This window comes from Halictus rubicundus, chromosome 5 (assembly GCF_050948215.1).
Source record: "Halictus rubicundus isolate RS-2024b chromosome 5, iyHalRubi1_principal, whole genome shotgun sequence".
NCBI classification, from domain to species: domain Eukaryota; kingdom Metazoa; phylum Arthropoda; class Insecta; order Hymenoptera; family Halictidae; genus Halictus; species Halictus rubicundus.
Window position 1 is genome coordinate 7,224,572 of NC_135153.1, and position 21,442 is coordinate 7,246,013.

General features: G+C 41.2%; 3 protein-coding genes across 6 annotated transcripts; 2 read left to right on the top strand and 1 right to left on the bottom strand.

The window, feature by feature from the left end:
• The first annotated feature begins 266 nt into the window (after positions 1-266).
• Positions 267-4,252, top strand: LOC143354139 (uncharacterized). The gene is made up of 6 exons (XM_076787954.1): positions 267-662; positions 1,430-1,583; positions 1,676-1,861; positions 1,944-2,015; positions 2,119-2,623; positions 2,727-4,252. The coding sequence occupies exons 1-6, from the start codon at positions 404-406 to the stop codon at positions 2,811-2,813; spliced, it is 1,263 nt and encodes a 420-aa protein (XP_076644069.1). The 5' UTR covers positions 267-403; the 3' UTR covers positions 2,814-4,252.
• A 146-nt stretch (positions 4,253-4,398) lies between these two features.
• On the top strand, positions 4,399-14,512 carry Plexb (plexin B). 2 transcript variants are annotated; one of them, XM_076787908.1, is made up of 8 exons: positions 4,399-5,648; positions 5,786-5,967; positions 6,819-7,404; positions 7,485-8,422; positions 8,509-8,912; positions 8,996-9,488; positions 9,561-13,328; positions 13,713-14,512. In XM_076787908.1, the coding sequence occupies exons 3-8, from the start codon at positions 6,984-6,986 to the stop codon at positions 13,818-13,820; spliced, it is 6,132 nt and encodes a 2,043-aa protein (XP_076644023.1). In that variant the 5' UTR covers positions 4,399-5,648; positions 5,786-5,967; positions 6,819-6,983; the 3' UTR covers positions 13,821-14,512. The 2 variants fall into 2 exon arrangements, with proteins under 2 accessions (XP_076644023.1, XP_076644024.1); XM_076787909.1 differs by having other exon boundaries at positions 7,485-8,410.
• Positions 14,513-14,703: 191 nt separating this feature from the next.
• Positions 14,704-21,358, bottom strand: LOC143354144 (integrator complex subunit 12). Of its 3 annotated transcripts, none has more exons than XR_013082279.1 (6): positions 20,936-21,358; positions 20,579-20,758; positions 19,972-20,334; positions 19,772-19,844; positions 19,210-19,699; positions 14,704-18,445 (listed from the first exon to the last, which is right to left on the bottom strand). XR_013082279.1 is itself a non-coding variant. In XM_076787961.1 (5 exons), the coding sequence occupies exons 2-5, from the start codon at positions 20,735-20,737 to the stop codon at positions 19,497-19,499; spliced, it is 798 nt and encodes a 265-aa protein (XP_076644076.1). In that variant the 5' UTR covers positions 20,738-20,758; positions 20,936-21,358; the 3' UTR covers positions 19,010-19,496. The 3 variants fall into 3 exon arrangements, 1 of the variants encoding a protein (XP_076644076.1); XR_013082278.1 differs by having other exon boundaries at positions 19,066-19,699; XM_076787961.1 differs by lacking the exon at positions 14,704-18,445 and having other exon boundaries at positions 19,010-19,699.
• Between the last annotated feature and the right edge of the window lie 84 nt (positions 21,359-21,442).

The following is a 21,442-nucleotide window of genomic DNA, read 5'->3' on the forward strand; positions in this document are numbered from 1 at the left end:
TAAGATAAAGTGTGAACGATAAGAAAATCTATTCATTCGTGCGTTAAGTAATTCATGGAAATAATGCCGGTTCCTTTGAGAACTACGTCCGCAGAAATTGCGCTGCTTTACCGCCGGAAGAGTGGTATTTTAAAAAGATTATAGAACGAAAATTAAAAACTCGAATTTAGACGACGTTTTCCGCCTCGAAACTCTCTAAAATTGTTATTACAAATAATATTGGTGGGGGGATGGCGCGCTGGGTGCAAGACAATTATGCGGTCCCTCCCTGAGCGCAGACCTCGTGGTGAACTATCTCCGGACTCGGCCATATTGAAATATTGAATGTCTCTGTTACACAAGGGCTCAAGAGTAGCCGTGAAATTTTCGCGTGATCCTCGACGAAGAGAGGATAAAAGACATCATGGAGTCCATGTACAGCATTAACGTTACCAACAAGTTCTTGGTACCGTTGTTGGCCGACGATGCGGATCTGCACGAGATAGTGCAGCAACGGGAACAAGAGAAGGAAGCTAAGAAAAAGGAGAAGCTTTCGGAGAAGGAGAATAAGAGTAAGCAGCCGGACGCGCCAAAGCCTACCGGCAACAAAACGCAAAAAACCCGCGTGATTAAGGACACGCAGCAACCAGTGTCGAAGATTCAAGATCCAAAGAAAGATCAAGGTTAGTAATTTTTCGTTAGGATCGTTGCCTCGTGCGCGGTATTATGGCCGTCGCTTTGGTCCCTCGTGGGTCCATGTGCTTTTGATATTTCGTCGCGCTTCGACTGATTTTTCTTACCCTTGAACATTGATTTTCCCCAATTTCCCTGTCCAATTTGCAATATGCGCCGGTCGTGAAACTATTTCTATAGAAATTGACCCTCCACTCTTCATATTTCTTCCAAATCGTCAACAATTTCTCATGCCGCATAGTGCGGGGTTCATTTTGTATCGTAAAAATAGAATTTTCTAATGGTGACCCCACGTGCTGTTTAATGAATAATTTTCTTACAATTCTGCGATTTATTATGAAAACTTTATGTTAATGATAGAACGAATAGCGACGTTAACATTTCGAGAGTATACGTATTGCTGAATAAAAAAAAAAGTGTTTATATATCACAGCACTGAGTAGGTAGTTCTATTAATATTTTTGTTGCATATAATCGATATACCGCTTTTGAATTATGTTAATACATGCGGATGTGCGTTATAGATAAAACAGACAAATTGATGTATCTTTCTTAATTATACTTAAAAAAAAAAAGAAAAAAAAATATCGAACGAAATAAAATTAGAAAGTATTGTCTGTAATGTATAAAAACTTCTTTTTGATAATAAAACATTTATCTTTATGTTACCCATATTCTTGAACATAATTTTGAACAACACTGTTTCTTATCATAGTGGAAGAATTTTTTTTCTTAAATATCTCAATAATTTCACTAGGAGAAAAGAAACCGCCACAAGTAAGAACCGGTGGAGGAGATCGCAATGTCAAGTTCTCTGGAGATAACAGGGAAGAACGTTACAACAGACGTAATCGCGAAGAGGGAGAACGAACGCCCCGTCCTCAAGGAGAACTGAGACGTGGACCTCCTGGGTTTGTATTACTATGAAACAAGTTGCCCCATATTATTTATAGTACACATATTCTATGTATGTATATGTATAATACATATCGGAATTTGCTAGCGAGGGCCGTGAAACACGAGAATTCAGAAATTCGAATGATACTCAACGTGCAGACTACGGAGAGCGCAGGGGGCGAGGTGGAATGCGTGGGTTGAGCCGCGGACGCGGAGGACCACGTGGTGGCCGTGGAGGATACGATAACCGCGGGAAACGTGAATTTGATCGTCAATCAGGCTCTGATAAAACGTAATGAATATTCCACAGTTCATTCCTAAATAATACAATCTATATTTCATTTAATTAATCGCGTGCGTATTTTTGTGGACAGCGGGATTAAACCAGTGGATAAAAAAGATGGTGCTGGTAGCCATAACTGGGGTACCCACAACGACGAAATTGAGTAAGTTTCACGATAAAAGTTTTTTTTTTCGACTTATCAATGATATCGCTGGCGCGTTGAAGAAAAAGAAATTAATTGCGAATTCTTTCCTGGAAATTCTTAGAGAAAGTTTGAACCAAGAAAGTCAGGAATGGCCTACCGAGAAACCCGAAGGAGATGCTCCCCAAGCATCCCCGGAAACAAAAGAAGGGGACGCAACAAACACAGATACAACCGAGGAAAAGCCTGCCGAAGAGGAATCTCGCGAATTGACATTGGACGAATGGAAAGCTTTGCGCAATAATAGAGCGAAGCCTCAATACAATTTGCGCAAAGCTGGAGAGGGCGAGGATATGACTCAATGGAAGAAAATGTACGCGCTCCAGAAGAAAAAGGAAGGCGGTGAGGACGACGATGACGACGAAGAGGAGTATGATGCTGCGGCGGAATATCCTCAGCGGGTTGGACGACAGAAACGTGTGTTAGGCATCGAGATTCAATTCAGTGATTCCCGACGTGGTGCCGGTGGACGTGGAAAAGGACGAGGTGGCCGTGGTGGAGAACGTGCCAATGGTCGTGGATTTGGAAATCGTGGTGGAGCTCCTAGAGATGGAGACACGCGCGGTCCCGTAAGTATTTTCATCAATTCTATTGTATTTGCTAATACAGTTGTCACCGTTGCACAATTATACAACTAATAATACATGTTTTTTTTTTTAATTAAATTTTTAGCCGCCACAAGTCGAGCAAAGGTCGCCTCGAAGACGTCAGAATGCTCCGAAAGTAGACGATGAGAACGACTTCCCCTCATTAGGATAGGTGGTTTCGTTCGTCATTCACACACTATCCCACCATTACCACCACCATCAAGTACTACTACCACAGATAAAATTACCACTATTACTAAAAAAAAATATTACTATCAACATTTTTGCATCAGTGAAAACGTTAACGCATAATACAATACCCTCGACGCAAAACATTATTCGTACTATCAGGAATGCGGGAAGTTATATCTAGGCAACAGAAAGAGAGTCTAGTGTTTTTTCAGGTATTTATGGTTGTACAGAGGAAGTTTCGTCGCGTCAAGGTACACCCTTGCAAAATGAGATACGTAATTTATATAAATAAAAGAAACGTGAGCGCTTGTACGCGCTCTTGCATATTGGCACGTTGGCGCAAGCATACAGGAAAAAAAATGTCGCATCATATGAATACTGTAGATCACGATCCTTTTTTTGTACTTGTAACAAATCGGTTTGTCCATAACTAGTATTCAGGGGCTAGTTTGACAGATAAACAGTAACAAGAACGAGGCTGGATGTTCATGGACTTGTTAATAATCGTGAATTTGATCAATACTAGACTAAAAAAAAAAAATATGGATGAAAGACTTCAAGCGGACCAGCAGAATGTAATATCAAAAAGATATATTCACTTTACGATGACAGTTTGATGCTGCTTAAATCCGTGTGAAAACCCAGATAGTCCCGAGCTGGAAATGAAATATATAATTCCATCTTCTACGCAAGAAGAAGTTAAGGCGTTCGCCTTGATTTTAATTTTGATGTCGTATATCGAAGGCCTAAGGAGGCTGGCCATAGCACCGACTCTCGAGAACACGTGTATAATAACTTGTTAGGTGGTAAATTTTAAACATTCTTTCTGTTTTATAATTTTTATACGGTGTTAGGAGAAGCCTTCCTTGTAACGGACAAGTCGTCGCTTGTCTTACGTAAAACATAAGAGACTTTTTAAAGCGTGTATTTCTATCCGAAGAAGACGAAGAAGAAAGAAAGAAAAAAAAGAACACATCTCTGATATTAAAAGTGTCTACTTAGGTATGCTAAGTTTGGCTTATATAGAACTATATAGAGATTTTTCCTTTGAAAGATGTAACCGGTCTGTAAGAAATTTAACATTTAAGTATATATTAGACACACTGATACACAGCTTTACCTATATATTGTATAACGAATTTAAGAGAGCGCGATCGAGACACGTTGAGAGGGACGATAGTATGAATCCAGTCTTATTATAGTTACGTTATACGTCAATCATCATGTTCTATGACTCGCTACATTAGTTATCTATTGTATTTGTTACATGTAAAATGAACAATACCTACAGCCAAATGAAACAAAATTCAAACCCTCTCCATATGAAGAAAAAAAAAAACGTTATAAAGCTGTTCGAAGCTTAGATATATGTGTAAATAACATGATATTTACAGTAATAAATTGTGACCGTTCGAGTCACTTTGGACTTGACTACTTAACCAGTCGACTTACGAAAGAAAGATAGAAAAGGTTTTTATTTGTGTAGTATGTAAAGAATGTGAGTACAAAAGAGAGGAAGCATTGAGAAATGTGTACCATCTTACATCGAAGCCTTTCGTTTTGAGGCGTGATGAGAATTGGGCGTCATTGAAAGCTACCTATAGGAAAAAAAAAGAAAATATGAGGTGCTGTACCCAATAAAGTTATGAGTCAAATTTCATTGTGACATATTATTATTATTATAATATATATGTTAATAACACAGCACCGTGCATTAGGCAGGATAAATAGGAGTTTGGAATTTTTCTGTTAATTCAAAAAATTTGTTCAGATTTCTGCGCAAGAACGTCTCGTATTCTAGAGGCAGTAACACACGTTCATCGTGTTCCTTTTTCAAATTTGGAGCGGTTTCAAGTTGGTGTGATGGTGGCCATTTTGCTAAATAAAGATTTATATTGTAGCATTTTCTTCGTACAAGTTGAACGCATTCTCTGCACAGTAGACTAGTTATCGTGCTCCTTTCGACCTCGCTAACTCGCGCGAGACAAAAGTTGGTCTCGGTCGACGATCGTTCGGCTGTAACTCTACGAAAATTTCAACGGTAAAACATTTCGTACAGGCGTATCGTATCGTTTTATCCATTCAAGAGAAGGTTCGAACGTTTCACCGCAGGAGAGCGCTGCAGTGGCTTCGTGTACCAGGGAGAAAGAAAAGGAAAGTCGAGAGGAGAGAGTGATGGAACTAGCCAAGAAGAGACACTGAACCGTGGGAAAAGCGCGACGAGAGCGCGGCTGAACGAACAAGCAAGAGAGGGAAAAGGAGAGTAGGATAGAGCGAGAGAGAGAGAGAGAGAGAGAGATAATGAACAAGCGGCGCATGCCGTAGCCACGGCCCCCAACTTGCTCTAAACTCGTGCAGCCTGTCGCGCTGTCGGTCGAATTTTAATGGCGGCTCATTCCGATCTTCTCTGTTTAGTAGTGTTGTTGTAAAGCGGCGGACGGTATTTGCACAGCTTTATATGTTACCCAGGGGAACGATAGGAGGTTCCAGTGAATCTCTGTGCTCGGTGTTTCGTCAAGTCCGAGGACTTGTATCGGGCCTTGTATCAAGGACATGGTGCATATCCGCGATGTGTCGTAGCGACCCTCGCGTACGAACATTCCATCGTGCGGTCGTGTTGTACGCTTTGGCCTTTTCATGAAAAACGCCGATCGCTAGAGCGACAAATCGAGGGGTGTAACAGTGTTTCATGTATTATTTCATCTACGGAACGTATATGTGGGTCCGTCGTGAAAACTGACGAGAGCTGCACGGGTTGACCGATGATCATATCAGAACGAACGAATCGAAGCTGCGAGCTTTTTTCATCCCGGAGGTAATTCTTTTTCTTTTTAAGCGACCGCTCGCTTGCTCGCAATGTTATATCCTAGCCTAATGCGTTTCGTATTCGATTTGCTCGCGTGTTTTATTCGAGAAACTCGACTAATTCGCTTGTATGCGCGTTATCGCTAGCCGATTATCGACAGGGAGCAGAATATCCTTGGCTTTGTGCGAAGACACTGGTCTTAGCTGTCAAGTGCAGCTATGCTGCTCACACTAATGAAGGGCGGTGTGTGCAACGGTGTTACTCGAAAAGTGTGGAGCCATCTGTCCTACCCTGACATCGTCGTCGGGATGTTTTAATACCGAAATCGGTCAGTGGACACGTTATTTATGTTTCTCACAGTTTCCCTGCGGATTTATCTTGGCTCGTTCGTCTTTTCACCACGCATGTACAGCTATTTTTTTTGTTGTTGTTGTTGTTATTAGAAAATAACATGATACGCTCGGTACATAAGCATCCGAAGTATTCTAATTAGTATTTCGGCATTTCGTCATTTTTCCGTGAAATCTACCATGTCGATAACAAAAACAGTTTCGCTTTTGAATTCGAATTTTTAGCAGAGAATCAAAATTCGTGTTCTTCTATAAATTGTTCAAGTCGTTTTATTTGATTTCATTTCAGATTTGTTACATTGACATATAGTATACAATGATATTCATTCACTAGAACTTAAAGCTATTATTATAGATCTATACTATCAATATTGGTTTGATTTATTAAGAGCTGTTGTTGACACACAGTTAAGAAACTGTGTCTTTAACATGGATCATATTTTCTATGAATTTTCTATGCTTTTTCTGAAGGTATTGTCACATTGCAAATGTTACCACATATGTAAAAATGTTAATGTTTTTTGGTTTCATTGAATACTAAAGTATCACTTTTCCTTCTGTTTCCTTTTTTAAATATGATTCATAGAACCATGACTCTTTTATTGCCGCGAGCCTGTCTGTTTTATCTGGACATTCGTATGACAGATAAAAATGAATCATTGGTAACGAATGATAAAAATATGTTTTATCGTTTTATGCAGTTCAGAGCTATAGGAAAGTAAAGCACGCGAATAATAAGAGAAAGCAGTGTTTGAATTTGTTTGTTTATCATATTCCAGAGTAATTCTATGTTTGTTTACCAAATACGATTGTCTTTGGAATGTTTCAGGGGTACCAGGCAATGAGCATCATGACCCTGCCTGGATACATACGCAACTGGTAGTTTTGCAATAATACTGGCTCTCTACCAGTGGGACTCGCAACCTTATTATACCTTCTACGCTTCCTACCCTAGACTTGTACACGCACAAACGCACACGCACGGCGTGTGCGCATGTGCTTTGTCAACTACTGTCCACGCATCATGAGATTCTTGGGATTTGTATCATTTTCGACTTCGCCTATGGTACCATCATCTCCTAAGCTGCTATTGCAGTCGCGTCCATTATCCTTTTCATCCATGTCTATTGCCACATGGTTTCTGGTAGTATTGGTAACCGCAGCCATAGACACACCTACGAGTACCGTTCCACCTGTACAAGAAAACAGATCTCTACATGTGATAGCACAATTTCCTGCGGGAGACGGCCAACGATACGGATTCTATCCACTAGATCCAAATGCAACGAGAGAAGGTGCCCTCCGATTTAATCATCTTACTATAGACCCTGCTACAGGAAGACTGTACGCAGGTGCCATTAACAGACTACTACAGTTAGATTCTAATTTGAGACTGGAAGAATATGTTTCTACAGGTAAACTATTGTTCTACGGTTACCTTAATTTCTACAGAAAAGTTGCCAAGAAGTAATCGATGTTTGTTTATCTTTTTCAGGACCAAGACTGGATAATCCTCAGTGTCATGCGACAGGCTGCCCTTCCAGAGACATAACAACGTCTCTAATGGACAATGTGAACAAACTATTAATCGCCGACATCGAATCACAAACGTTAATCGCTTGTGGTTCTCTTCTTCAAGGTGCTTGCGAAAAGTACAAAATGTCTAACATATCCCTTAAACCAGAGTTCATTCCCCATAGCGTAGCAGCAAACGATGAAACTTCGTCTACGTATGCTTTCATCGGACCTGAGAGATACAATGCATGGGGTCAAACAAATATTCTGTATGTCGGCACTACGTTTACTAACAGGGGGGACTACAGGCACGACGTGCCCGCCATTTCTAGTAGAAATCTGCACAATCTAGAGTTTGCTGAATATACGTTTAATAAGCAGTCAATAATATATATCGATGTAAAATACCGAGATCATTTCCTGGTGAAATATGTGTACGGTTTCAATGCAAGCGACTACGCGTATTTTGTATTGGTGCAAAAGAAATCTTTTCTTCCCGAAGAAGAGGAAAGGGGTTACATCTCGAGACTGGCTCGAAGTTGTATCAGCGATCCAAATTACGATAGTTACACAGAAGTGACGCTGGAGTGTACCGTCGACTTGGGAGACGGAAAGCAGCACTATTACAATTTAGTGCAAGACGCAAAAGTTGCACCGGCTGGAAGCGATATAGCCATGCAACTGGGAATTTCCGTCGGCGACCCTATCTTTGTCTCTGTATTTTCACCGAGCAGAAGCATAACTAACGAACCGCTATCTCGTTCAGCAATTTGTGTGTACAGTCTGCAAGATATTGAGATGAAATTCAACGAAAATATCCACATGTGTTTCAATGGTAGCATTAAATACAGAAACATGGGTTATGTCAGTGGTCCTATACAGGATGGAAAGTGTCCTACAGCAGGAGTAAGTAAAAATGTAATAACATATTGTTTCTCGCTCATAATTTCCTTTTCGTTTTTATCTTCTTGCTAATTTCCCCATTCGCTTCGTCTCGAATTCAGACAACAGGAAACATTCTGAACTTCTGTGAAGTGGGCTTGAAAATCTCTGGATCGTCGCCGATCGTAGGACAGGCGATTTTACATTTTCCTGACGAATTTATCACCTCTGTAACAATAGCCAACACGGAAAGCCATACCGTAGCGTTTCTGGGAACCAATGAAGGCGTTCTTAAGAAAGTTTTACTTTCTGGAAGCGAAGCGTTCGTGTACGAGAGCATCGTGATCGACAAGGGCAACAGAATCATGCCGGACAGTTTAATCTCGCCGGACGGAGAACACATTTACATTTTATCGAGTTCGAAAATCTCAAAGGTACAAGTAGAGCATTGCAGCAGCTACACCAATTGCAGCAGCTGTCTCGATGCGAAGGACCCTTATTGCGGCTGGTGTTCTCTAGAGAAAAGGTATTTCATTATTTATCTTTAAAAACTGACTTCTGATCCGTTTCTTTGTTTCTCGCATTAGAATTTCAATTTGTGCTTCATAGGTGCACGGTCAGAGGAGACTGTCAAAAGGCGAGTCACAGCAGTCCAAGGTGGCTGTCTCTAGGCACAGGTCAACAGTGCATCGATTTCGAGCAAGTTCTCCCGGATCGTATGCCTATCAATCAAATGACTACAGTTCATTTGACTATCAGAACCTTGCCCGAGTTACCATCAGGCGCTAATTATAAGTGCGTGTTTGGTAACGCGGAGCCGATCGACGCGTTGATGACTGTTTTCGGTTTGTCGTGTCCCACACCGCCTGTCGGGGAGAGACCTAATATACCCGAAGGAGCCGATCATGTACTGGTACCGCTCTCTGTACGTTCCAGCGAGACAAACAAAGACTTTGTATCTCGGAATTTCGCCTTCTTCGATTGCTCGAGGCACACGGTGTGCACCGAATGTGTAAAATCTCAGTGGCCCTGCAGCTGGTGCGTATACGATAACAAGTGTACGCACAACACGAGCTGCCAGGGTATTATTTCAGGCGAGAATGTGAGTACTTCTTATGCAAACATGTAACAACATGTAAAACAATTTATACGTAAGAAATATTTGCATTTCCAGAATCAGGCTCATCTGGCTGCGCACGGTGTGCAGTATTGTCCAAGATTCGTCCAACGCAAGGAGCCGTTGATGTTACCGAACAGCGTGGCTAAAGAGATAGTCCTCGAAGTGGAAAATTTACCTCATCCTCAAGTTGGTCATAGCGGTTTCCAATGCATCGTCACTATCGAGGGCGCCAATATGAAAGTCCCGGCCCGTGTCGATAGCAGTCGCTATATAGTTTGTGACAACACGGTTTATTCGTACGAGGCGGTCACCGGCGAATACGAGGCGGAGGTGACGGTCGTTTGGAACACAAATCACCACGTCGACAAGACCACCATTAAGCTCTACAAATGTGAAGTGTTGGGTTCGCATCGCGAACACGCAGACTGTTCCCTCTGTGTGACCAGGGACACCCGCTTCGAATGCACGTGGTGCAGTAACAGTTGCATGTACAGTGATTCGTGCCTCCATTCGCCGTTCACCGAGTGTCCGAAACCGAGGATAGACATGATAAAGCCGCTCAGTGGACCAATCGAGGGTGGAACGTTGGTGACCATCGAGGGCAGCAATTTGGGTCTGAAAGAGAGCGACGTGGAGGGGAAGATACACATCGGCAACACGCCTTGCGCTCTGGTCGACTACGAAGTCTCCGTACGCATAGTTTGCCGCACCGGACGTCACGAAGCTACCGACGCAGCCTCCGTGGTGGTCGGCAACGATGCCGGTTACACCGAGAGTGCTGTTCTATTCAATTATAAAGACATACACCTGTCCGGTGTCTATCCATCCGTCGGTCCGCAAAGCGGTGGCACGCAACTCGCCATTACCGGCATGTACTTGAACATCGGAAGCACCATCTCGGCTTACTTAGACGAGCTGCCGTGCCACGTGAACGCGACGCAAGCCAGCAGCACCAGACTGACCTGCGTGACCAGCAAATCCGACCGGGTCAGAAGAGTGGAAAGATTGACGTTAAGCATAGATGGAGCGAATCGGACTTTGATCGGAAACCCTTACAATTACACCCACGACCCCACCATCATGGAGATCAAGCCATTGACGAGCTTCGCCTCGGGTGGCCGTATGATCACCGTTCACGGCACCAACTTGGACACCATACAGAAACCAGAGATGGAAGTCTACTTCGATAACGAGCTGTTGCCGATCAACAGAACGGTTTGCACAGTGTTGAATCCTACCCAGATGGAATGTCCAAGTCCCAGCGTAGCCAAACGGTTCATGTCCCTGAGACGCAACAAGCGAACGGCCGGGACTGGTCAGAGCACACCGGTGCAGTCATTGAAATTAAAAGAATCGCAACTGTCCCTAAGGATAGCGTTCATCATGGACAACGTGGAGAGCGTGAGAGACTTGGACAAGCATTTCCAGAATCTCAGGAATCGTTTGCTGTACGTCGAGGACCCGAAGTTCCTCGCGTTTCCGCGGAACATTAAATTGTACAAGGGCGACACGTTGGTCATCGAAGGGGAGAACCTGATATTCGCCAGCGACGAGTCCGACGTGAACGTGACGGTGGGAACGATGCCTTGTAACGTGACCTCGCTCGCGTCCACCCAATTAGTCTGTATACCGCCTGATCAGCAACCCGCTGACACGGACGAGCTTGGAATCAAGACAGAGACCGGTCTGCCGTTGGTCGTCGTCAGAGTAGGGAAGAGTCTGCGATTTCCCATCGGACATCTTCGTTACGAAGTAATCAAATCGTACCCGATCCCGCCGGAAGCGATCGCTGGGATCGCAGCCGGCACTTTTAGTCTGGTGTTTCTGTTCGTTCTGGTGTTGATCATTTATAGAAGGAAAAGCACGCAGGCGGAGAGAGAGTACAAGAGGATACAGATACAGATGGACACGCTTGAGAGCAACGTCAGGATGGAATGCAAACAGGCGTTCGCCGAACTGCAAACGGACATGACCGATTTAACAGCCGATCTCGAATCTTCCGGTATCCCGACATTGGACCACAAGAACTACATCATGAAAGTATTTTTTCCCGGTGTCACGCATCATCCTATATTGAACGACCCGAGGTCTCGCAGCAACGTGTCACGAACAAATTACGACGCTGCTATGATCCAGTTCGAGCAGCTTATAAACAACAAGTACTTCGTGTTAACGTTCATAGAGACCCTGGAAGCTCAGAAAGACTTCAACATTAGGGACAAAGTGAATGTCGCGTCTCTGCTGATGGTGGTTCTCATGGGGAAGATGGAGTACGCTACCGACATACTGATGAACCTTTTACTGAGACTGATCGAGAAAGCCGTGAATACCAAGCACCCGCAGCTGATGCTCAGGAGAACCGAGTCCGTTGTGGAGAAGATGTTGACCAACTGGATGGCGTTGTGTATGTACAACTACCTGAAAGATTACGCTGGTTCCTCGTTATTTTTACTTTTCAAGGCGATCAAGCACCAGATCGAGAAGGGACCCGTCGACGTGATAACCCACGACGCTAGATACTCGTTGTCGGAGGAGAGACTGCTCCGCGAGCAAATCGAGCACAGCGTGGTGACCTTGCACGTGGTCCAGGACGATCTCGACGAGAAGATACAGTGCAAGGTCCTAGATTGTGATACTATAAACCAAGTGAAATCCAAGATCCTAGATGCTCTCTATAAGAATACTCCTTTTTCACTGAGGCCGTCCGTGCACGACGTAGATCTGGAATGGAGACACGGCAGGGGTGGTCACTTGACTCTTCAGGACGAGGACCTGACGACAAAGTGCAGCGGAGAGTGGAAAAAGATCAACACTCTGGCGCACTACGGCGTAAAAGAGTCGGCGGTGATGTCGCTGATACCGAGACAGAACGACGGGTTCTCGGTCGCCTGTAAACCACCCTGTCATAATTGTAAACCGTCGCATTATCATCACCAACAGCAGCAAACGGTTCACCATCACTCGCATCACCATCATCTGCACCGGCACGCGAATCATTGTTCGTCCACGCATCTTCCATCCACACCGAATCACAATCTAATCAGTCCTATAATGTACAATCATCCTGTTAGCGGTATGTATTTCGAATCTCAGCACTCGCCGCCGATCATCACGGCGAACGGCGACGTGGAGAGCGGCCACGGTGGCAATCAACGACTGTACCACTTAGTCAGGCCTATAGAGGACAGCCAGTACCCGCCGGGGATGGGCTTCACCGGCAGCAAACATCATCATCATCCCGAACGAACGCACAAAGCCATACCGGAGATATTTTTAACGAGACTGTTGTCGACGAAAGGCACCGTGCAGAAGTTCGTGGACGATTTCCTGAACACGATATTGTCCGCGAACGAGGCACTGCCAAGTGCCGTTAAATGGCTGTTCGACCTACTCGACGAGGCTGCTAAACAGCATGGCATCGTCGATCCCGAGGTGCCGCACGCATGGAAATCGAACAGTTTGCCGCTTAGATTTTGGGTGAATTTTATAAAGAATCCGGACTTCATGTTCGACATCAACAAATCGACGACGGTCGACTCGAGCCTCTCCGTTATAGCGCAAACGTTCATGGACTCGTGTTCGATGTCGGAGCACAGGCTAGGTAAAGACTCGCCGTCCAACAAGTTGCTATTCGCGAAGGACATACCGCACTACCGAGAAAAAGTGGGCCGTTTCTACACGGACGTGCAGAGATTACCGCAGATCACCGATCAGGAGATGTCTAGTGCCATGCAACAGTTGAGTGCGTCGCATGCTAATGAATTCGATGTGATCGCTGCGCTGAAAGAACTTTACATCTATGTCAGCAAGTATTATGAACAAGTAAGTGTGTTCACGGTAGTTTAGACTTCCTAGAACCCACTATCGATTTATGAATTTAATTGTACGTACTGTGAAAACCGACAAAACTACTCCCTCTGTTCCGTATATTGTGGTAACGTGACATGTAACATTATTTAACATCGAATTAACACGGTCTGGCAATTTATTTCGAGATGGTCGAATGAATTTTATATACTTTGCCGTTTCAAGTCATAATACACAAGATAACATTTAGAGAGTTCATGTTTTTGTTCTATTAAATTGCTTCGATATTTCACAAAGGTGATACGTTGCATTTTGTAAAACATTTTAACACAGGAGATAACCAACGAAACAAATACTGTTAGTGAATGCATTGACATAGACTGGTTCTGTTTGTTACAGATCCTAGAGGCCTTGGAGACAGACGCTGGCTGTCGCAAATTACACCTAGCCCATAGGCTAGAGAACGTGGCGTGCACACTGGAAGGAGAAGAGACCAGTGCCTGCTGACACAACCTGCTCATTGCCATCCCAGGACCCGTCAATCTCTCCAAAAACACTGACTAGTGCCTCCACTTCATATGCATCAGATACACCTCGTTACATATGTACAAATCTTACACGTCGTGTGAATAACAATGCCGTAAATACGTGCGATTTCGTTAAGGCTAGTCAGGCGATAGTTCTGCAGGATAAATTAGTCCTGGTGTAGTAGTTTGCGTCTTTATTGGTCGTGGCCGTATCGAAATACGCTCGTGCACACGTACAGATATTAGCGAACGGCGAAACAACGCGGACTCTAATCCTTAAACTCGATCTGTTTTTTATTAATATTGTATATTACATTTATTTATGTATATATATAGTATACATAATATATATGTATATGTATATATGTATGTATATATATATACATATTTACATTGAATCGCAAAGGATTGAGAAAGTACACGTTCGATTATTTATTGCAACGTCGGAGGAATGTTTGTATTATATTTCGTCGATGATGCGCCTAAGTATTGATCGCGTACACGTTTAAGGATTCGAGATTGCAAGCCCGTGCAAAATATACATACTTATTAGAAAGGGACATGAGAGGAATACAAGACTCTCAACACTTTCGACTTCTTGTTGGCCGAATGTCTATACGTGTATACGTAAATACGGAACAGATAACGTAACGTAATTAAGAGGGAAAAAGAAAATAACGTGTGTAAAAGTAAGTGAGAAAGCCATAGTCTCCACCAGACTGTCTGTACAGAGGGAGTACGGCAGCGAGTAGTCTGTGATCCGAGCACGAGTGGCTATGCCTACTATCTCCATTACGATATATATATATATATAATTATGAATATGTTATATATTATATATATTATATATACATATATATACATAAGAAAAATATGTATATGTATATGTATATATATAAAAAGCAAAGATCACGCAACGTACACCTCCACGGATTGTAGTGAGCTAGTTAGAGAGGGTCTATATATGTATTATAAGTTTGAAGGGAAGCGGAGATCCCTTTCAAAGAGAATAAGAGATAATATTAAAGTAAGGTAATTAAAGTAATGTTAAAACAGAGAAAAGAATTGAAGAATTAAGAATTGTGAGTGAGCGAGCGAGAGAGAGAGAGAGAATGAGAGAAAGAAAGGAAGAGAGAGAAGGAGAGAGAGAGAATAGTTCTAACTACTCTTGGCCTATCTACGTAAGTTTATTACGTAAAAGAATCACTTTTCGTTTTTGGTACAACAATTGTTCGTCTCTCGGTCTCTCTCTGATTACTTTACACGATTACGCTAAGTACGATTGTTGCTATGATTTTTAAGGGCATCGTGTGGACCACACGGTAACTTTTTACGACTTTTTTTTTATGAATCTTACTTATTATAGCTCTTACTATCATCGCTATGTTGTATTATTATCCATGTATGTACACACCACCGCATCGGTTATCGACGTATATTGTTAGCCATAAAACTCTTTAATAGACGAACAAAAATGCAACGTCGACAAGAGAATCGCTAGACATTTTTCGATCGTTCGAAATTCGAATTATTGAAAAGAAAAGAAAACAATTTTGTATGCACAATTGCAGCCAATGTTTTGTTTTTTTTCTGTCTTTTTACGATTTGCTCGGTGGATAGCACAGGTCGAGAACGCATCGAAAAAAAAACAAACATTAATAGATCGAAACAACGACAAACAGTATTTCTTGGAATTGTGTCTCCATTATTTAGTATTCGCATAAGACTGTCTGATTTGCTACAGTGTTGCATTTTGTACGGGGCCCGTGGCCCCTCGTAATCTAATTATTCCAAGCGAAACTATGAAACGTTTATTAACGATTGAATTCACTGCCCACCGCGCACTGCCAAGTTTCTCCATGCGCTTCGACGAACTATTTTTAAACTCTATTAAGAGGAAAAACAAAACAAAACAACTTAACCGTTCGATTAAGTCGCAAAGAAAAGTATCGTTTGACAATGTCCTGCCAGCGTAGGTCTAGGAAGACTGGGGACACGCTCACACTTGTTTGTACTTAATTAACGTTCGTTTCGCGTAACTTCTCAACTACTCTAACAGGGCCCCAGGTTTCCCCGTTTTCTGACCGCCAACCTATGTGTCTCTCTATTACGTGTATTGTATTTATTTATATCTTACAGAGAGAATTGTACGTCAATCTGTCCTATGTGATTTAGTATATCAAGTTTTTTTTCTTGCAGTTTCTTTTTTTCCTTTTTTTTTTTTAACTTAAAAGTATGCACGAATATTGCATACGAAGACTGCGCGCATATTCCTGTACTTGTTCTCTGCTTTTCTCTATTCAAGTTCTCCCAGTCGAACGGACAGAATCAACTGTCAGGAACCGTGTAATAATTTAATTTTCTATACGTTGTAATCTCTTTCCAGTGAGCTTTTTACGGAAAATCGTGTCGCAAACAACGGAGGAATGATAACAGAATGAACGGTGGTCGATCAAACGTCTCGGATACTAACTATATGAACTCACGACTGTACAACTTTATTCTGTTATCATTTCGATTTTATTATATTCTAAACGTTTTTTATATGTATTTAAAGTAATGACTCGTCATAAGGCGGTTAATCTGAACTCTCTTGTATATTGAATATATGAAATAGGCGTACTGTAAGTAACGGGGAATTATTTTGCAAAATATTCTTATTTGTTGAACATATTTTTATTTGTACACTTGATTCGATTTGTAGAGAGTATATAGCGATCATTTTTGTTTTGTAATTTAATGCAATGTACGACACGCGGCGAACTTTCTGGAACGAAAAAGCGCTCCGTGTATATCATTGATTCCATTTAAGAAATGTAAAATGAGCTGCCTAGCCCGAATCTATTAGTCATTCTTCGAGTAAAGATATTATTTCTTACGCAGCCGTATCTGTGAGAAAAGAGCAAGCGAACTATGCCGCTCTTGTGTAAAAAAAAATGAGTGTATAGTGGTACCGACGAAAACATGGACTATATTTATAAAAGCATCAAGTATATTCTTCTTCTACTTTATGTGTAGAGTACAATTCATACCAAGTATATAGGAATTTTAAACAATCGAGAAGATACTTGTCTTTCCAAAATATTAGAAGACATTATTCACGCAGCAGACCTTCTGACTTTTTTCTTTTTTTTTACCGTATTTGTAATATAGTCCACACGAAACTTGTATTTCTTTCGATTGTTATGTACCTTTGGATAGTCTTCCTACATTGAATGAGATTATAATCTGTAAAACGACATTTATCATTCATTCGAAGTAAAACGTACTTGTTTCTATAAGTCTGATAATCGCGATCTCGCGACGCAATTATTTATGTTAAATTAAAATATACTGTGCAAATAATGTATCCTTTATATACACAGTTTAGTTGTAAACTGTATTAAAGTTTTTTTTCTTTTTTTAATTCCGCCATTAATTAAGTTATCACAATTTTACTGCCCACAAAATTCAAGGAATCATTTTAAATATAACTTAACGAGCAACTCGTCTCCCCTTTTATCACAGTGATTTTAAAGAGTACCACCGATTCAATGCTGAATTCTCTAGGTTTTCCGATTACATTTTAATTGTTTACATATCTTTAGCTAATTGTATGTGTATATATTTAAAGGAACGTACCGCAAACCCCGAGATTGTGTAAACGATACATGTACATTCCAAAAGAACGTTTCCAAATGTCCGTCGGCTTTGCCATATTAATGTAATATTTTTCTATTACCGAATACTACCCGGAAATGATTTGCACTTTGAACAATAACAAACACACTACTAGCATTTTAATCGTTCACGTCGCATCGGATAAAAATACGAATCGACAGAAAAAAAAACGTAGGGCATGTTATTTGCCCACGAAGAAAGGATCAATTGCTCCGAGAGCACACGAACAAATTGTTCATTTACACTGTTGTGATTGTTTATAGCGCAGATTGACGTACGCCTACGTGCGCGCATATTTATATGTATACGTCTCGTTATTTATGTAGAAAATCGGAACATTAAGGATTTCTGACAAGCGTGCGTGGCACATTTAAAAAAAAAAAGTATTCGTTCGTTTCTGAGATTCACGCAAATATTCTATAATGTACGATACACCTTGTGCATCGTACGCTCTCGAGCGCAATCCGATGGAAGGCCAGTGCAACAGGCTGTATTTTTTAACGCCTGTATGCACATACAAATTTCGACGGAATTCTGCTGCGTTTGTTCCAGTATTGAGACTTGGAAAATCAGAAGAAAGAAAGAAACGAATTCGATTTCGATCGTCGAGACGATAATTTTTCTTGGATCGTGCATCATTAAGAAAAATGAAAGATAGTTTATTTTGTTAATTAGTTCGAGCGTGGCGATGCCGCGATAACGTAATAGAATTTCCCGATGTATTTCGTATACGCTCGACAGTCGACTCCATCCATCTGAAAAGCTTGTCAATTCTGCATTCAACGTATGTATTGTATTGTAATTACATTGAAGGGATGTTTCAGCGGTTTACAAGTCGAATTAGTATGTCATGCTTCGTAGTGTAGACGGACCCGGGCGTTGCGTCGAGTTAAAAATTATTCTTTGTTAAGGCTTCGGAAACGATGGGGGGATGATCTTTGTGTCCTGGAAGAATAGACTTAAGTGTATTCGTATCCGGGAGCGAACTGTATGAAAATAATATACATATAGTGCGGGAAACGTCTTTAATCCCGCGAATCTCGAGTGTATCTTTTTCTTGTTACGTAGCCCTACACGTAATGTGTGTATGAGTATGTAGAACTAAGGGCGAAGATGTGATAAACCCTTGAAGCCCTTTAACTTGTTTGTTGACGTCCACATAGGGAAGGAACTCGTACAATTATTTATCTTGATTGTCGTTATAGGAGTCTGTAATTCAGTGATACGATTAATAATCATTCAGAAATTTACATTTAGCGCGTTTATACGAGATCATTTTCTTGAAGGGTTTATCAAATCGTTTCTACCGGAAGCGTGCGTCACTGCTTTACCCGTATTCGCGTGAATGTGAATTTATTGATGTATGTGCGCGTGCGAAATGCAAAAACAACCCCTTTGTAAATATTACTCAGCCCCCCATCTCGCATATAAGTAGGTTTTAAGCGACACTTGAGAACGAAATGACTCTTGCCAAATTTTCAATGGGACGTAGGGACAAACAAATAAGCATTTGGAAAATTGCAAAAATATATTGGTATTATAAATGAATCTGATCCTTGAAATACCTGTGACCGATCACGATGGTTGTTAAAAAGCATTCTTCCATGTGAACTATATTTGTATTTAAGTCGAACATACATCTGTACCAAAAATTCTATTCTTCTAGCTTTAAAAACTATAAATAACAAATCACGCATCGCGGTCCTCACATTTATCAATTTAAAACGCTGCAGCAGCGACGGCGACGGCGACGGCGGCGGCGGCGGCGGCGGCTGGATATATAAAATTGATATACTTCGTTCAAAGATTATTCATATGCTCTTTGGCATCAAGCGATCTTTCGTTTTTTCGTTGACTATGTTTCCGATGTTCATTGTACATTCCTACCAACTCTTTTCAGACAGTTGATCGCTTATAGTCGTCTCGTATTATAACATTCATTTAGATTTCTTCTATATTATAAAATATTCTCACGATAATCGTATACGGAAGAATTTCATTCTACACCCGATTTTATTTTATATAATAGAGATTTCTCCTGAGATTTGGTCGACGATAACGCTGGCAAATTGGACGAGGAGTTCTTTGAACTTTGACTATTACTTGTACTTCGTTTATCCTGCTTTGCTTTCTTCATCATGTCTTTTAATCTCCTGTCTGCGCTTATTATATTGATATTAGGTATTTTAGTTCCACCACCTATTCGGAAAAATCAAAAAGTGATTCAAGACAAACGGATTTATTTGCGAATAGCTCGCGGATGAAGCTTACTTGAATTAGGTTTCTTCTGTTCTTTAGATTTGTTTTCTGTCACTGTTTTTGGTGAACTCCTTTCTTTGGAGACCTACGAATAAAAACGAGCATACTTTATGAGGTATCGTTTGAAAGTATCTTCTAGTTTTTTGGTGGACGAAAGAAAACAATCATGGTAGGAAAAAATAATAAATTATAATACGAGTGAATACACACACCTGAGTTTTCGAACAATTCGAACAATACCACACCAGGCCTGGAACGTCTATTTGGGAGTCTAAGATATGTGGAACATGACATTCTTGATGATACAAGGAATGACACTCCTGACACTCCACGAGTCTGTTCCTAGCTCCCACATCCATTCCTTTACAAATAACACACGTAAGATCGTCCTCTAATATTTCTAACGCCAAGGTGTTGTCGGTTTGTATAATATCAGGCGGGGTGTCTCTCGTTGGAAGATTAACGGGTGAACTATTTTTACTGGATTTACTAGAGTGCTTAGAAGAAGAGCTCTTGCTCTTTTTACTGCTGCTGCTGCTGCTGTGGTCGCTCAACACTGGTTCTTCCATCATATACTGAAAACCAAGAAACGTAAGATTGCTGATTCAAGGAACATGAATCGTTATTAGCGCATACAGAGGGGTCAAGTACTGGATATCGTTTTACGTAAATCAAATCTTCTATGTATGCTTCACGAGTACCCTGATATCAGAACTAAATCTGTAAGTACAATATTTTAGTAAATATCGATCGCTTCGTCTCAAAGGATTTTTCTTCTCATCCGATGCACGGCGATCAATTTTACTGACGTCCAATTACCTTTTTATGCAGCACGTTGGATAACATTTTCGACGGTCCATACTTTTGTTTAATCGCCTCGTCTAAAAGTACTCGCAATTGTTCCGCTGAGTCTTTATTGGTGGAATGTAAAAGATGTAAACCTTGCGTAAATTGAGGGTCTAGTTCTAGCTGTGACATATTTCAACGAGCTTGTTTAACCTGCGAAATAGAAAATATCGTTGTAACTCTTTCATTATATATCTAAGATAGATCTTATGGACAAAATTGTAGGTTAAATTTGTTTTGTATAATTACAACACATTTTATAAAATTTAAGCAAGTTCGAAAAATTTGTCGATTCGAAAATACATACACGTTGTCGAGTGTCATATTTACCTATGGTTTTTTTTCTACCGCATGTAATAAGTACGACGAATTTATAGAGATTAACCGAAAAATCTTATTCGTGTGAAACGAGGAATTTTGCTTTCATTGGAACGAGACGGTCGGTAGAATTCCCAACCCCAACAGCTTATGAGATTTTCGGTTTTCTCCTGCTCATATTCTTGTGGCCAATGCCAACGATGCGTTCATCACGAGTTTGCATGCATAACTCGAACGTTCGAGCACAAGAAACGGAGAAACAACTTTCTCGTAGCTATATTTGCCCGAAATTCGGATTTTTTCTTAGATTCGAATCGTTCCGAATCGATTCCGAATTTGAAAAATACCGCCTCGAAAATATAACCATATACGGAACGGTGTCGTTCGGCGTGTGCGATAAAAAGTAAGTAACGAAAGTGAAAAGAACCGTGAGGCACTAGCGCCAATAGGTTCGCCCCTGTCCTCTCCTGTATTCCAAATTTAATTTCCGAAAGTTTTGATTCTGTGGGCAAAATAAAC